Below are 18,511 nucleotides of genomic sequence, written 5' to 3' on the forward strand. Positions count from 1 at the left end.
GTACCCTGAGTGGTGAGCCGCATAGGCAGCCACCCAGTCGACTGCCCCGTTGGCCTCTCTAAATATATGCTTGATCTGGAAGACCACTCTATTTCTAGTCATCATCCCAATATCTTGGATCAAGAGGTGGGCAACGGCACTTAGGGCAAGTGCCAGGACTTAAGGAGAGGAGAGGAGACTCAACAACACGGGGCTTGCCCAAACCCAACAACAAAGCGCGCATAGACGTCATTTCGGATCCATATTCCGACCCAACCCGACCCGATACCCGAACATAGAGAGCACCTTGGGAAACAAGTAACCCGAGCAAGCCCTGGCTCAAAAGCCGAAGTTTATATCATTTCTAGGTAGATCTAAAGAGGCTTGAAATCCCCCAAATTAAAACCCCAGCAAGGAGAAGAAGGATATAGCATCCAGCATCGCAGTGGGAAGAAAGCGCAGTAGGAGGCGGCGGAGCGATGTTCCGGAACCAGTACGACACGGACGTGACGACATGGAGCCCGGCGGGGCGGCTGTTCCAGGTGGAGTACGCGATGGAGGCGGTGAAGCAAGGGTCGGCGGCGATCGGGCTCCGGTCGGCGACCCACGTGGTGCTGGCGACGGTGAACAAGGCGGCCTCCGAGCTGTCGTCCCACCAGAAGAAGGTCTTCAAGGTGGACGACCACATCGGCGTCGCCATCGCCGGCCTCACTGCCGACGGCCGCGTCCTCTCCCGTTTCCTTCGCTCCGAGTGCATCAACCACGCCTTCGTCTACGAGTCCCCTCTCCCGGTCTCTCGCCTCGTCGTCCACCTCGCCGACAAGGCCCAGGTTGAGAGTCTTCGCAACCCTAAACCCCATCCATCTCCAGATTTCTTTCTCGATCTATTTCCTCTTTTAGCAAATCTAACGGAGTATGTAATGAAATGTGATGAGTTGCTTTGATTATGGATAATGATCACTTCATGCTCGATTTATGCTCCTTCTTCCTAATGTTAGGGTTTTGGAGGAAGAAAACATTTTTCCCAGGTGAGCTTTTTATGATCTCTGGATGATTAATCCTCTTGGATATCATAATAGGGGTCAGAAGTCAACATGTAGCCGAGTTGATCCCACTTAGCCCTCTGGCTTCCTGATTACTTGTGATCTTGATCCATTCTAGAGTGCGGCTTGGTACTTTTGTCTTAGTCCTGGTCTGGCACATTCTCTACTTGTTTTTGGGTACGGTGTTTTTTTGAATCCAAACATGATGCATTGCCAAGTTCTTAGCAAGGATCAGGACCCATTTTAAGTTCTAAAACCAAAATCCTAGGACTCCATTTCCGAGTCTGGTCCAATCAATCAGGGATAATCTTTTGCTAGATGCTGATCTAATCTTATTACAAAAAATAGTTTAAGGCATGAACCTGGATATTTAATTGCCTTGAACTATAGTTTTCTAATCAGTAATTTCACATGCTGTCTCCTTCATTTATTTTGCTGTTCATGATTCTCCTTGTTGAATTCTGATTTCATTGACTTCTCAGCCTATATAATTTCCATAGTTACTTCTCATTGAAGGCAGCCTGTGCATCAATTCTTGTTAAGTTGGTATCCTCATTAAAGTCGTCTATCTTCTTCTCACATAACCTTAAAGGATGCTGTTTACCTTGATGCTTTCTGTGTGGATGGAGTTTGTTGTTCGCCATCGTCTGTGTCATGCTTCATTACTGTAAAATCATGTTTTTATTACTCTTCATTCACAACCAAAACCTCTTTGATGATGTTGTGCTTTTTATCAGGACATCCAATTTTTCTGTAGTACACATGCTATCCAAGTTAAATGGAGTCTTTACGCTTCCTTTGAGGTAGCAACTGGTGACAGACAACTCTTCTACTCTAGAATGAATTCTTCACCAAAATCTCCTTCATTCTTCTCTATTGCATTTTCTGACCAACCACAAATAGGAATACGTAGTCATCATGTCATATTCTTAAAGTGGCGCACATGGTGACACTAGATCCAGATTTAATTGCCAACACCACCATGTTAGTCATAAAGAACTTGCCACTATTTCTGTGAAGGTCAGTATAGGTGGGTTGAGAAACAGTTTTTATTCATGTGCTGTACAACCTCCTAACTTTGGGTATCATGCTTGTGGTCCATAATTGATGAATGTACTATCAACCATAGGGCTATAACAAGCTGGATTAGAGCCAACGACCTCAAGCCCTTCCCAGCCCGAAGTAAATACTTGATTTATTTCTTTAACATTTTACTTGCATATCTAGGCCAAGATCACCCAAGATTGGTGCTGCTTCTGGCCTATTTCCTGCCCTAGCCAACCGGTGGACTTCTTCTTGAACATTTGTCTTTGATGAACTCTGGCTTGTTGTTAGAGCTTTGCAAAACTGAACTAGTAAATCTTTCCTGAAATTTCCATTTTTAATTTTGGTTTAGCTTCTCATGGTTCTATTGGTCATTTTGAAAGTTAATTCCTTAGTATGTAAGGCTCATTGGTTATTATGAAAGTTAATTTATTCTGATAACAAGCTGAGATTTTCAGGATAAGTGGTTGATTAGTTATATTTTAGGATATACTCATGTGGAGGCTTGTACTTTTGTTATTGTGGAGAATATTTTGAACAAACTCATATGATGACCATCAAGCCTTTGCGAAGCGTTCCTGTCCAGGTCTACATTTGATGTTAATTTAAGCTTGTTGGTGTATTTTTTCTCATCTTCCATCCATATTACTTGGGGCCTCTCGCCCTTTTTTTTTTTTTTTTAACTTTTAGCAATGAAAATAAAAACACCTTCCTTACTAGAGCTCAATGAGATCTTTTTTATACATGTCCATATCATCTTAGTTAATTTCCATCACTTTGTACTTATTATTTGTAGCTCCTCCTCTAACATATAATTGTTAAAATGTCTGAGACTTTATATATAGGAAGTGCTTAAGGGATATTTCTTGGATGATGAGATTGGAACGCAAAATTCTAGGATGATTGAAACTCTGTTGGCCTTAGGAGAGCTTTGCTTAGAGAAAACCCTATAAAGGAATATGTGTTTTAGGAAAGGCAGATTGTGATTACAAATTGCTGTAAGAAAATTTTGAATGATGGAATTAGTTAACCACAAAGTGGCTTAGAAAAGATTTCAAATGGCACCTGGGTTAATATTGATCAGTAGGTAACCTTTATCTTAAATACCTTACTGGAGTTGCACTTACAGGAGAAGGAGATTTGGAAGTTTCACAAATTTATGGTAGATCATAAAAATTATGGTGAAATCTGGGTATGTTCCTTTGCCATATGGTCAGATCTTGGGCTGAAGATCCTTCAAATGGATGGTGTTTCTTTTTTGGGGGGCCCTGGGGGGACTTGGGGGTTGGTGGTTAACTAGCATTACTTTGCGTTGATGAATTGGTAATAGGTTTTAGGTGGGCGACCAATGAGCTGCTGTCCTTGCTGGCTTTGGTGGCAAATTGTCAAACAAGATGCCTTAGAGAAAACTCATCATATATTTGAAATATCCTATATGGCAACTGTAAGATGAGACTCTTCTGTTTTCAAATGGTCATATCAACCTCCTATTATTCTGGAGAATGTTGATGGGAACAAGTAACTGATGTAGTGAATATGATTAATTCATTGCTTGGTTTTTGATGTCTACAAAATCAATGAGGTAATGTGAATGAACGTTTACATTTTATTATATAATAGGTTTGTTGCAAAATGTGAAGCTATTATAGGATAGTTGTTAAGCAGCTTATTAGACCTCATTTTTAACAAACAATATATAGCATATGTTCTTATCCACTTAGTGATTAGTGTTGCCAAAAAAATTACCTAATCTAATGTGCATGTCAAATATGGGTTTGGAGCGATATTGAGAGAATTTGATAGCTTATTACATTATATGGTGCAACTGCACTCTCGCTCCGTCTTTAGGTAATGAAGGTCAGGATTTTCAGATCATGCGGTATCATAGACTGAAGTGCACTGTTTGTATTCTTAGGCAACACTTGGATGATTGTAAACAAATGTCTAGTTGCATTAAACAGAAATAAATTAGGTGGTCTTGTTTCATTGGTGATTTGGCGTGTAAGATAGTTTAAATGGTGCATAATGGGGATTTACATGAAGTTTCCAGCACAGCGTAATATGACATGGTCCTTGAAGATCTATGAGCCTGGATGATTTATACTAGGGCTATTCCTAAGTGGTAACTTTGCATCAGATCTGGTGCTCAAATAAAGGATCACGAGATCTTTGCCCTAGAAGATTAGAACGTCCCTAAGCGATCTGATGTTCGTAGCTTTCTTGTCCAGTTTTCCGAAAATCTCAAAAATGTTCCTTATTTCTTCTTGTGAAGGACAATGTTTAGATTTTTCTGAAATATCTGCAATAGGATATGTCACAAACATATCCTTGCTAAAGATATCTGATTTTTCTTGTGAAGGACAGGGCATGACCTCCTTCATTTCTGTTTATTTGTATGTCTTATACTGTCTTTAGGCCTTACTGACATGTCATGAACATGCTTACATAAGAAGGCCATGCACCAAAATGTATCCACCTAGTATTTTTAAACACTGCTTCAAAAAATTGCATATCAGTTGATACATAATGCTACCCAGTCATATGTATTGACATATATTTGTCCTTTTTCTTTCTGGCAAAACAAATTCTGGTACTGTTGATGTTTGTTTTCTCCCAACTTTTGAGAATGTGTTTTTGTTAAATGTTCTTTTCTGGACTTTTATTTTTCTCCTGCAGTAATTTTGGTTTGGGAGTGTTAAATAACAACGCCCATGCTCTGTTGTTTATCAATGATATATGTTAAAAAACCAATCATGTCTCTTAAACAATCGAAAGTTGTTTAAGAGATCTGATTGGTTCTTACAATGCTATGAACTGAAGTGGTATGTTTCTAAAATATTATTTTGTCAATTTTCTTGTTCCCAGAAAATACCTGCCAGATTAAACCTAAATTAGATGTTAAGGCTTTTCATGTTCCGATACTTCTGAATCTCATTGGAAACAAAATAAGTCTGTTAAGCACTTACCATTAATATCCAGGCGTGCAAATTAAATGTTTATTCAATACTTAATTCCCTTGAGAAGAGATCTAGGATAATCTCAGTCCACTTTTAAATGATGAGCTTTTATTAGATAGGCTGGAATCATTATATATCTGATCTAAAAGAAAATTGTTTGGAATGTATCTTATACCACCACCAAAAGAAGAAGAAGAAGAAGAAGAAAAAGAAGAAGATATGTTTGATTCTATTGGGTTCTGTTATAATTGCTTTCTCTGTCTTGTGTTCTTTAAATGCTATTACCACTTGCAAGCTATTTATGAAATGATAATTGGCTAGGAATAGAAATTGAAATATGGCTTAATTCACATGTTGTAGCAAAGTGACACCAATTGCACCCACCATGGATTCATGTATTAGACATCTGGGAAAAAAGTGAGATAAACAGAAGAGTAATGCTCTAGTGCTTCTTGATTTGCTTTTTGATGCTCTGCTCGCAGCATCACTTGAGAAGAGCTGAATGATAACGAAGATAGCTGATAGGTTTAAAGCAAGGTAAATGCAGTGAAATGTTTTAAGATGTTTGATTGCTGCATGACTTGGAAACATAAAGCTATGCATATAAGATGTCAACAGATTCATTAAATGCTATTAACACATGAACACTATTTATGAAAAATTGGTGGGAATAGAAATTGAAATATGGTCTCAATTCAAATGTGGTAGCGAAGTGAATCCAATTGCACCACCATGGATTCATGCATAGACGAGTTGAATGACAACGAAGGTAGCTGATACACACTCCTCTGCAGTGAAGTGCTTAAAGGTGTTGATTGCAGCATGCCTTAGAAACTTAAAGATACACACATAAGACATCGATGGGAACTGGGATGTCCTGAAATCTGATTTTGAAAAATAGCCAAGACGTTTACATGATAAAATGACTGGCTGATAACTTCTGAATGAAGGAGTTCACTGTTGGTAGCATCAGCAAAATTTTAGTGTGCATAACTATGCAACTGCATGACTAGTCTACATTTTGAGAGCTGCCAACTTGAAAGTAAGCTTACTGATGCTTCTTCACTCTTGTGCTACTGTCTTGGTTGAATGTAAACATAATGGAAAATATTCTGGTCTGTTCTAAATCTTAAAATATCCTCTGACATGAACTATGTTTAGAAGAGAAAGGGACTCTGTAGTGTGATCCCTTACGCAAGTTAATTCTACAATTTGCATCCTAGTTTGGCCATTTCTGTAAGGTGAGGAAAGTGAAAATTGGAGGTTTCTCTAATTATATCAACAATTCACTTAATTTGGTGTTAATGAAAGTGAACTGTTGGTACCCACATCCATATTCCACAATTTAGATTTTTTTTCCTTTTTTTCTTTAAAGCCTATGGAATTTATTTTGTATTGGTAGATTGTTTGTTGTTTTTGTCTAACTTTTCTTATTTTGTACTTTTGCTGTATGATTGATGCCACTTTTCTTTTTATGCCTCACTTGCCAGATAAAGAAAATTCACTTTGCAACTTTTTATTCTTCGTTCTCAAGAGTGCATAATTTTGCTTCATTATTTATTTGCTTTGTATCCTCTCAAAAAAAAGGTTCCTATGTAAAAAATAGAAACACGGATACTTAACTATGTGTGAATGCTGAATATTCTAACATGTTTGGCAAATGAATTTTTAGTTACCTTGTAATTTTTGATATTGAAGATATGCATGAGCTTTTTTTAACAAATATGCACCAATACGTAAGAGCAAATTGGTTTAGCTCCACAATTGATGTGGAAGTTCATATGCGTACACACTCCTCTGTTTTATACCTTTTTTCACTTGACAATTCACTAACAATGTACGAAGACCATTCTGTTGCCCAGATAGACAACCCAAGAGGGGGGGGGGTGAATTGGGTTTTAAAATAATTTAGCAATTAAAACGTTTGTGGATGACTAATTAATACTTTTGCAAGATGATTAATTAGTTGCTATGTGCTGTGAGTGAAATGAGAGTGAGAGAGAGAAACACAAGCAATCACAAACACAATGTTTTTATAGTGGTTCGGAGCTAATCCTTGCTCCTACGTCCACTCCCCAAGTCTCACTTGGGAATTCACTATAACCTCTCGGATTACAGCCGGTTGTTTTACAAGCTCACAACCCAACTTGTTGTTTTACGAGGTCACAACGAACTCGGTCGGTTTTCCCAGGCTCACCGACTAGAACCACCCGATTGTTTTTCCGGGATCACAATCGAACCCTTACACGTTGGTTTTACCCTCGGCTCACCAACAAACCTATATACCCTTGATTCAATCCCCTGATTGAATCAAGTAAGGACAAGATGGAAAGAACAAAGACAAACAGAAAAACAAAGCTTCTAAAAAGCAGATATACAACGATATTAATAAGAGTAAAGTTAAGAGCCCTCAAACACGTTTGAGTTGGAGAAGAGAAGGGCTTCTTGAACTTTGGGTCTCCTCTTGAAAATCTGGAAGACTTGAAGGCAGGAGGAGACTTCTTTTAATGCTGGGAAGAGTCGGTTGAATGGAGTTAATGGCCCTCTTCCTTCTTTTCCGTTGAAATCAGTTTGCAGAGAAAGGATGCTTGATTTCTTTGAGTGGAATGGTACTTCTCTGCCTTGCTACAGTCCTCTGTGGCTATTTAAGCTACCCCCCACGGAAACTAGCCGTTAGACACATTTTTCTGCCCGTTCTGCACACTCTGCACATCCTGACAATGTGTCCGTTGGGGTCGGAGTCGACTCGCGCGATCTGGAGTCGACTCGGCTGTAACAGGAGTCGATTCATGCTTTTCTGGAGTCGGCTCGGCAACTGTTCCGGATTTGAATTAAAGTGACCTCCTCGACTGGGAGTCGACTCGACTTAACCCGGAGTCGACTCGCCAAAAACTGGAGCTGACTTGGCATTTTTGGAGTCGGCTCATCCCTTGAAATCCGTAGAGCTATTTTTCAACTTGGCCCACTCGAGTCGACTCGGAATTTCTGGGAGTCGACTCGGCGCTCAGAGCCCGAACTCCCGATCTTCTGTCTTTTGGCTCGTCCAGTCTTGGAGTCGACTCGAACTGTTCCGGAGTCGACTCGGCTCTCAGTTTCCGAAACTCAGTCTTCTGCCTTTTTGGTGTAGCGCTGCCTTGGAGTCGACTCGAGCTGTCTTGGAGTCGACTCGGCTCTCAGAGACAACAATTTGGTCTTCTGTCTTTTTGGGGTCGCGTTGTCTCGGAGTCGACTCGCGCATTGCGGGAGTCGACTCGGATCTCAGTGTCCGAAAACTGCTCTCTGACTTTTGCCTTGAATACAACTGAGAGTCGACTCTCGCTTTCTTTGGAGTCGACCTGCCAACCATCGGAGTCGACTCGCGTTCCTCAGGAGTCGACTCGGCTCTCAGGGTCGAAACTTGCTCTTTGACTTTTTGTCTGTAACTCCCTGGAGTCGACTCATACTACTTCGGAGTCGACTCGGTAAGCATCGGAGTCGACTCGCGCACTTCAGGAGTCGACTCACTGACAGGTTTTGAATTGTGTCTTTCTGTTCATCTGTCTGTTCTCAGTCGGAGTCGACTCGTAGTGATCCGGAGTCGACTCGAGCCCGTGCCAGTGCTTCTGATACGCTTGGAGTCGACTCGTAATATCCCGGAGTCGACTCGAGTCTCAGACTTTGGCGCACTTCAGGAGTCGACTCACTGACAGGTTTTGAATTGTGTCTTTCTGTTCATCTGTCTGTTCTCAGTCGGAGTCGACTCGTAGTGATCCGGAGTCGACTCGAGCCCGTGCCAGTGCTTCTGATACGCTTGGAGTCGACTCGTAATATCCCGGAGTCGACTCGAGTCTCAGACTTTGGTTCAAACTGACTTTTTAACTTATCCAAAATATCTTGAACCAAATCTAGAAATACTTAGACAAGATTTTCACTGAAACACTCGATTGAATTCATTAAAAAACAAAATATATGCTCAAATGCTTTGAGCTCATCAAAATCAAATAGGGTTTTAATCAATCACTCCACAATCTCTCCCTTTTTGATGATGACAAAATATTGAGTATATGTAAAGTGAATTGCTCAATAAACAAGGAAATGAAATCTATACATGAATTCAAGTGTCTGGTTATTTAATTTATCCAAACTTGAAAGGTGTGAAACAATAAATTTTGGAGTTAAAGCTCCCCCTTTCATTTGGAATTATATAAGCCTTCATGTCATGCACTCAATTGTTTGGCTTATATATATTTAGTGATTTGGCTTTCTTAAAAATTCAGATTCTCCCCCTCAACATATGCATTCAACTTTGTTTTGATTCTCTGAATTTCCTTTTAATGCATTGAAGTTTTTGAACTTTAATTTTTGGTTTTTTTAGAGGGAAAATCTATCAATTTGTTCTTGAGTAGGATTCAACTAATCTCCGAATATCCCTTGAATAGATTCTGGAGATTACTCCATTAGGAGCCCCAACAGAGAGATAATGAGCCTCGAGGTATCAAATCCACTTAGAACAAATTATTGTGTGTTTTAAAAGTTTTTCTTTTTATTGATTTTCATTGATTCCTTTTACATATCTAATACATATTTCTCCTCCTTTTTGTCATCGTATCAAAAAGGAAGTGAGTAGAACACGCAATCAATTAGAGATCAAATTGCACAAAATTGAAGAGAATATGTCTACTCATTGTATTGATGTGTATGTAAATACATTTGTGAATACAATAAGTAAAGCAGAAAATACATGTCAAAATACAAAAAGATCTAAGGCTTCCTCGAGGAGGATGCGGCTTCCCTGGGCTGTCGTTCCGCGAGTAGGGTGACCGCATTGACGACGTGCTCTAACTGTCTGATAATGGCCGAGGTGGCCCTGCTGTGTGTCGTGTCGAGCTCGGTCACAGTCTGCTGAAGTATGTCCAGCTTGGCGATGAGCACATTCGCCAAGCGCTCGGCCCTCTGACTAGTGGTGCCCATGTCATGTCGGATGTCATCGCGCATCTTCCGAGTGGCGCTCGTGACATCGCTCATGCTAGAGAACTGGGCTTGTATCAGGCTCCTGATATTGTAGATTTCTTCCCGCACATGGGCCGTCATCTCGGTCACGGCTGATAGGGAAGGAACCAATGCAGAAGAGGGTGCAGGAGAGGGAGCAGTCGCTGGACCTCGGAGCTCCCTAAGCAGGTCGTCCCGAAGATCCCTCACGATGTCCTGTCGCAACTCCCGGAGCTGCTCAGGAGAGATCCGGACCTCCATCAGCTGAGTGGGTGGAGCGGAGGAGGAGGGTCCGGCTGAAGTGGAAGGTACTGAAGTGGACGGAAAGGTAGGAATGTCCGAATCAGGGTCAGGACTGGGGGAGTGGCTGGTAGTATGTGTGGAGGTAGACGACTTCCTAATCCAAGTTCCCTCTACCTTACGAAACCCCATCCTGTGTAGGGTTCCCGGACGCATGCAATCTGTCCATCGCAATGCGCGAGAGGGTTCCCCCTCAGGAATAGGAATCTCGGCCTCCCTAAAGATAAGTGTGTATAGCATGCCATAGGGGAGGGTGAGCCTAGGTCTATCTAGGGGCTCACATAGATATCTATAAATGAGTTTCGGGAAGTTGATTGGGGTGTCCTGGAGGATGTAGAACATAAGGGCTAGGTCCCTCTCAGAAACAAAATCGAAGCGGCCAGTCTTCGGGAAGAGGGTCCTAGAGATGATACTCAAGAGGAGCCGCATCTCAACTGACAGTGAGCTGGCGGACACCTCATCTATTGGGGACTGGGGTGGATGCCCTAGAATGGCCGTAAGGGCCTCAGTCCTATCTTCGGGGTGTGTGGGTGACACTCCTACTTAGGGAAGGTGGAGGATTTGGGCTATGAAATCCTCGGAAATAAATAATGGGACACTGGCTACGGTTCCCTCTATATTCCCATTGCCCCTATGGACAGTACCGTAGAACTCCCTAACTAGCCCTGGGTATGTGGGGAGATCTAGGGAACAAAAATACTCTAAACCCTGGGCCCGCAATCTCTCTCCTATGGTAAAGCCCTTCCGGGAGAGATAGTCAAAATCGACGTATCTCCCGGTGGAGACCGCCTTCCCGGCGCACGGCCTCGAGGGAACCTCCCTCGGCGGGGAACGAACCGGAGGTTGTGGCCTCACGGGATCGTTCCAGCCTTGGAACGCCGCTTGGCACTGGTCGCGGGTTGGTGCCTCTTCCGGCTTGGGACAACGGCTTTACGAGGCATGGTCGACCTAGAATGGGGTAAAACGCTAATGGACGAAGGAAGGTCGACGGAAAAAACCCTAAGGGCGGCCGGAGACGATCTAGGAGTCGGCTCTAGGGTTTGTGAACAGTGGCGGCGGTGAATAGAAGTGTTGAGTAAACGCTGGATTAGGGTTAAAAAGTCGGATCCCGACTGCGAGTCGACTCCTGTAAGTCTCAAGTCGACTCGACCTCGAGTCGACTCCAAAATATGCGCGAGTCGACTCTCCTTAAGCGCCTATTGACCTCGAGTCGACTCCCGACTGTATGCGAGTCGACTCCCCCTTACGAGCCGACTCTGAAACTTACTCGAGTCGTCTCGAACTTTGGCACGCACCTAAAAATCATGTTATGTTCGTGCCAAATGAGGGAAAATCACTAAGTTATGATCTGATTTGATGATCATTGAAAAGAAACTCTATATTAACCACAATCTAATCATCAAAATCAATGAACTAGTGGAAAATACCACTATGATGGATCAATCACTCCTAATCCCCTCCTAAGCACACTAAATCTCTCTTCACTTAAGGGTTTTGTAAAAATATCAGCTAATTGATCATCAGTGCAAACAAATTGAAGTGTCACATCACCATTCAGTACATGATCTCTTATGAAGTGATGTCTTATCTCAATATGTTTAGTTCTTGAATGCTGGATTGGATTTTTAGTTAAATTAATGGCACTTGTATTATCACAATTAATGGAAATTTTATTTTGTTTAATGCCATAGTCTTCAAGTTGTTGTTTAATCCACATGATTTGAGCACAACAACTCCCGGCTGCAACATATTCAGCTTCAGCAGTAGATAATGCAACCGAGTTTTGTTTCTTGCTAAACCAAGAGATTAAATTTTCTTCTAGGAATTGACATGACCCGCTGGTGCTTTTTCTATCAAGTTTACATCCAGCAAAGTCTGAATCTGTGTATCCTATTAAGTTCAGGCTAGATTCTTTAGAATACCATAAACCTATATTCTTTGTTCCTATTAGGTATTTAAAGATTCTCTTGACTGCAATTAGATGAGATTCCTTAGGATTAGACTGATATCTAGCACACATACATACATTAAACATGATATCAGGTCTACTTGCAGTGAGATATAATAAAGATCCTATCATACCTCTATATAACTTTTGATCTACTGATTTACCGGATTCATCTTGGTCTAATTTGCATGATGAGCTCATGGGTGTGCTGATTGACTTGTTTTCCTCCATATCAAACTTCTTAAGCATCTCCTTGATGTATTTGGCTTGATTGATGAAGATGCCTTTTTCAGATTGTTTGATTTGAAGCCCGAGAAAATAATTCAGCTCTCCTATCATGCTCATTTCAAACTCACTCTGCATCAAGTCAGCAAATTCTTCGCAGAGGCGATTGTTAGTAGCACCGAAAATAATATCATCAACATAAATCTGCACTAATAACATATCTTTGTTTTTCTTCTTTAGAAACAATGTTGTATCTACATTTCCCCAAAAGAACTCATGTTCTAATAGGAATTTGCTAAGCCTCTCATACCATGCTCTAGGTGCTTGTTTCAAACCATAAAGTGCTTTGTTCAATTTATATACATGATTAGGGTATTGATGATTTTCAAAACCGGAAGGTTGTTCTACATATACCTCCTCATTAATATACCCATTTAAAAATGCACTTTTTACATCCATTTGAAATAATTTGAAGTCCTTAGAGCATGCAAATGCTAGTAAAAGTCTAATTGCCTCAAGTCTAGCTACAGGAGCAAAGGTTTCATTAAAATCTATACCTTCTTCTTGATTATAACCCTTTGCTACTAGTCTAGCCTTATTCCTTATTACAATTTCATTTTCATCAAGTTTATTTTTATAAATCCATTTGGTACCTATAATTGAATATTCAGAAGGTAACTAGATTCCATACCTTGTTTCTAGTAAATTGGTTTAATTCTTCTTGCATTGCGTTTATCCAATTTACATCTTTTTCAGCTTCTTCTATGTGTTTGGGCTCAAAATGTGAGACAAAAGCTAGATGATTATTTAAGTTTCTAAGAGATGCTCTAGTCCTAACAGGTTGAGATGGATCATCTAAAATCAATTCTTTAGGATGCCCGTGAGCATACCTCCAAGCCTTAGTTAGCCCATGATCCATATTAGCTTCTTGGCTTGATGATACACCTTCAATTAATTTTTGATCATCATCTTGTAACGTCATCTCATCTATCTTTTCTTCAAGAATTTCAGCATCATCATCAAGATTAACTCTCTTACTAGAAGAGGTATCACTAGAATCATCAAAAACAACATGTATGGATTCTTCTATGACTAGGGTTCTTTTATTAAAGATTCTATAGGCTTTACTAGTTGTAGAGTACCCCAAGAATATACCCTCATCAGATTTAGAATCAAATTTTCCTAGATTATTTTTTCCATTATTATGAACAAAACACCTACATCCAAAGACATGAAAATAATTTACCTTTGGTTTTCTGTTTTTCCAAAGTTCATAAGGTGTTTTCTTTATAATGGGTCTCAATAAAACTCTATTTAATATATGACATGAAGTATTAATGGCTTCTCCCTAAAAGTACTTAGGGAGGTTACTTTCACACAACATAGTTCTAGCCATTTCCTCTAGAGTTCTATTTTTTCTTTCCACAACTCCATTTTGTTGTGGTGTCTAGGTGCAGAAAAATTATGAGTTATCCCCTTTTTACTACAAAACTCCTCAAATAAATGATTTTCAAATTCGGTACCATGATCACTTCTAATAGCTATTACTGAAATATCTCTAGCATTTGTTACTTCCTTGTGAAATTTCTTGAAGACTGAAAATGCTTGATCTTTATGAGCTAAGAACATAACCCAAGTGTATCTAGAATAATCATCTACGATAACTAGACCATATTTATTTCCACCTAGACTTGTGGTTCTAGTTGGTCCGAATAGGTCCATGTGTAGTAGTTCTAGAGGTCTAGAGGTAGAGACACAATTTATAGATTTAAAGGAGTTCCTTGATTGTTTGCCAAATTGACATGCTTCACATATTTTATTCTCTTCAAACTTTAGTTTTGGCAAACCTATCACGGAATCTCTTTTAACTAGTTTTGATATGGTGTCCATGCTTGCATGACCTAACTTACGGTGCCATAACCAACTAGCATCATTATCCTTAGTTTCATTAACAACTAAACATGGATTATGTTTGGCAAGATCCTCAAGGTCTACAACATACACATTCCCACGTCTTATTTCTTTAAACACTAAACTATTGTCATTTGAGTTTGTTATTATGCATAGTGATGGTTTGAACATAACTTCATAACCTCTATCACACAATTGACTAATGCTTAGTAGATTATGCTTAAGACCATCAACATATCGAACATTATCAATAAAGGTTGAAGGGGTAATTTGTACTTTACCTATACCAATGATGTGACCTTGGTTATTGTCTCCAAAAGTCACAGCACCTCCCTTCTTAGCTTCAAGGGTGAAGAATTGATCCTTGTCACCCGTCATGTGTCTTGAGCAGCCACTATCCAAGTACCAACAATTTTTGTCGACCTTGGCTGCAAGACACTCCTACACAAGCAAATCATATAATCTTAGGTACCCAAGTTTTCTTGGGTCCTTCATGGTTAGTAATGTTAGTTCCTTTTGGAACCCATACCCTTTTAATTTTTCTTTTAGTTTTTTCTTTTCTATAATCGCACACATTTGCTTTATGTCCTAATGTTCCACAGCAAAAACATGTTATTTTCTTAGTTTTGCTTTCTCCTGCTTTAACAAAGAAGTTACTAAAAAGTTTTTGCTTATTTTTAGGTTTATATCCTAAACCAGCTCTATTGAATACAGCTCGTTGACTATTGAGTATCATATTCAATTTTTCAGAACTAAATGTAAATTTTTCAACCAAAGGTTTGTATTTTTCAAGTTCTTTAGTTAGTGTTTGTTTTTCGGTTTTTAGAATGTTCAAGTCTTTTGTGAGATTCTCGTTTAAGATTTGTTTATTGTTTTTAAGTTGTGAAATTTTCTTAGTTAGTTTTTCATTATCTTTACTCAAGGTATTAGTTTTTTGAATTAAGAGTTGGTTACTTGTCTTAAGTTCTAAATTTTCTTTGGTGATAAAGTCCTTATCCTTAACTAATTTTTCGTATTTATGTAGGTAAGATTGATTAGCTAGCTTTAGCTCTTTATTCTTAAGATTTATAGCCTTATATTCAATCATTAATTCATTAAATGCATCATACAGTTCATCAAAGGTAAAATCTAGATGCGTTTCGGATGTTATCTCATTTTCATTGGCCATGAAGCAGAAATTGGCCTTTTCTTCTTGTTCCTCATCCGATGATGATGATGCGTCGGAGTCCGATAGGGTGGAGACAAGGGCTTTCTTCTTCTTGTACTTGCTCCCCTTCTTTAGTAAAGGACACTCAGCTCTAATGTGCCCCGCCTTTTTGCACTCATAACATCCAATCCCCTCATTTTCCCTTTCCTTATCTTTATCCTTGCGATAGGAATTTGAGGGGCCTCTCCTTTGATGAAAGGACTTCTTTTGGTTGATGAATTTTCTGAACTTGCGCACGAGAAGAGCCTCATCATCATCTCCCTCATGATCTTCTTCTTCACTGCTGCTACTGCAAGACAAGTCTTTGTTAGATGATGTTGATTTGAGAGCTATTATCTTTTTCTTATGGGAGGACTCTTCTTCGTTGTGTTGCTTCATTGTTAGCTCGTGCGTCATTAGGGATCCAAGAAGCTCCTCAAGAGGAAGCTTGTTCAAATCCTTTGCTTCTTGGATTGCCGTCACTTTGGCTTCCCATGACCTTGGTAGACAGCGAAGAATCTTCCTGACAAGATCATTGTTAGTATAGTTTTTGCCAAGGCTTTTTAGGCCATTGACAATATCAGTAAATCTAGTGAACATGCAAGTGATTGTTTCATTAGAATCCATCTTAAATAACTCATACTTATGAACTAATATATTTATTTTGGATTCTTTGACCTGATTCGTGCCCTCATGGGTCACTTCAAGTCTATCCCAAATCTCTTTTGCAGAATTGCAAGTAGAGACTCTATTGAATTCATTCCTATCTAGTGCACAGTAGAGCACATTCATTGCTTTGGCATTGAGTTGTGCCTTCCTCATGTCATGGTCATCCCAATCCTTTTCAAGTTTGGGTACAGTGACACCCTCTATATAGATGGATGGGATGTATGGTCCATTCAATATAATGGTCCACATCTCATAGTCTTGGGCTTGGATAAATATTTTCATCCTAGCCTTCCAATATGAGTAGTCGGATCCATTAAAGAATGGGGGTCTTTGGGTGGACTGACCCTCAATGTGGGAAGATCCAAATGGGATTGTCATTTTGATCTTTTACTTTTAGGGTAGAAGAGTTTAGGCTCTGATACCACTTGTTGCCCAGATAGACAACCCAAAAGGGGGGGTGAATTGGGTTTTAAAATAATTTAGCAATTAAAACGTTTGTGGATGACTAATTAATACTTTTGCAAGATGATTAATTAGTTGCTATGTGCTGTGAGTGAAATGAGAGTAAGAGAGAGAGACACAAGCAATCACAAACACAATGTTTTTATAGTGGTTCGGAGCTAACCCTTGCTCCTACGTCCACTCCCCAAGTCTCACTTGGGAATTCACTATAACCCCTCGGATTACAGCCGGTTGTTTTACAAGCTCACAACCCAACTTGTTGTTTTACGAGGTCACAACGAACTCGGTCGGTTTTCCCAGGCTCACCGACTAGAACCACCCGATTGTTTTCCCGGGATCACAATCGAACCCTTACACGTTGGTTTCCCCGGAAGTCTCATTTTGCTGTCACAAGAAGGTTTCTACACCACTAAACTTTGTATAAAGTGGAACAAGTGCCTAAATTTTTTACGGAATTGACTTCCGCTAAGTATTTATGGATCAAACTAAGAAATTTTTTTCTGGGAACAAATAATTTATTTCTTCTCATAGTAGATTAAAAGCTCTTAAGCTCATCTAGTTTTGCACATAAGATTTATTTTCAAGTCACATAGCCATTGATACTTCTCCTTCCTTTTCTCATGTGAGAGCCCCTCACATGCTTGACATAGTTTGGAGGGATCACATAGAGTGATAAAAAGCGAAATGAATATTTTGAGAGACAATTCAAATGCTTTCATGATTGGATATGCTTCTGCTGTGTTTCAGGGGAGAACAAAAGGCAGATCCAGAGGCTGCGCTAAGTTTTCTGGCCAAACACTGCAAATGGGCTGTCGTGACCCTTGGCTCTAAGGGATGCATTGCAAAGCATGGAAAAGAGGTCCGTAGTATGCATTTCTCTCTCTCTCTCTCTCTCTCTCTCTCTCTCTCTCTCTCTCTCTCTCTCTCTCTTCCTTTTTGCTGCCGGTGGGGGGTTTGGAATGCTTGACGTTCAGAAATCATTTGGTGTGTCTCAGGTTGTCCGAGTTCCAGCTATAGGGGAGGCACGCGCTGTTGATGCCACAGGAGCTGGTGATCTCTTTGCCAGTGGTTTTTTGTACGGGCTGGTGAAAGGGCTTCCGCTTGAAGACACGCCTGGACACGGGGTCTGGAAGCGCTACTGGTCGGCTGGTAGCCTGGGTGGTGCCAGGTGTGACGTACTCACACGGAGGGTCGGGTCGGATAACTGAGCCGGCCCACGGATGGGGAGGGTATGAGTAAAATAGGTCGGGGTGCCCAACACACAACTCGGTCTACCCGCATCGAATATTCTTCTGGCGGGGTGGGGGCCCAGTGGTCGGGGCTGCTACGCAGGGGTGGGCTTGTCCCTTCCTCCCCCCTTCCCTTTTTTTTCAGCAAAAAAAAAAAAAAAAAAAAAAAGACTGCTGCGTGGTGGGCTCCTGCAGTGGTGGATCTGTGATACGATCTCTTGGCGGTGAAGTGAGACCTGAGAAGTGAAAGTGGATGTACAAGCAGATGCAGGCCAGGGATCTGCTGCTTCCAGATCTTAAAAACTAAATTCGCCTGGCTACTTGTTTGGATATTAAGAAGACTTCACGTTTGCTGTGGCGTTGTTTTGTAAGAAGGGGCAGCATAATTTTGCATTTGGGGCCAGTCTGGGTGATTATTGAGTGTAGTAGATTAAACTCAACTTTTGTGTCCATAGTCTTGTACCGTGAAGATTATTAAATTTCAGTAGTAAAAAGTACTCTAGACTTGTTCTAGTGAGTGTTCCAGCTGGGGCTGGAAGTGGCCCAAGCCGGCCTGCTGGACATCGGGCCGGGCCATCTTCAGGTCCAGC

The 18,511-nt window shown here is 40.5% G+C and overlaps 1 protein-coding gene across 1 annotated transcript; it reads left to right on the forward strand.

Moving 5' to 3' along the window:
• Positions 1–318: 318 nt before the first annotated feature.
• Positions 319–18,434, forward strand: LOC103699134 (proteasome subunit alpha type-1-B-like). The gene is made up of 3 exons (XM_039117171.1): positions 319–809; positions 17,440–17,551; positions 17,688–18,434. Exons 1-2 carry the CDS (start codon positions 459–461, stop codon positions 17,521–17,523), a joined length of 435 nt encoding a protein of 144 aa, XP_038973099.1. The 5' UTR covers positions 319–458; the 3' UTR covers positions 17,524–17,551; positions 17,688–18,434.
• The last annotated feature ends 77 nt before the right edge of the window (positions 18,435–18,511 follow it).

Source organism: Phoenix dactylifera, unplaced genomic scaffold (assembly GCF_009389715.1).
Source record: "Phoenix dactylifera cultivar Barhee BC4 unplaced genomic scaffold, palm_55x_up_171113_PBpolish2nd_filt_p 000188F, whole genome shotgun sequence".
NCBI lineage: Eukaryota > Viridiplantae > Streptophyta > Magnoliopsida > Arecales > Arecaceae > Phoenix > Phoenix dactylifera.

Bases quoted from the DNA above. Each gene is read 5' to 3' on its own strand.
- LOC103699134 (XM_039117171.1), top strand. From the start codon at position 459: ATGTTCCGGAACCAGTACGACACGGACGTGACGACATGGAGCCCGGCG. The intron at 810-17,439 runs GTTGAGAGTCTT...GCTGTGTTTCAG, and splicing joins ACCTCGCCGACAAGGCCCAG to GGGAGAACAAAAGGCAGATC.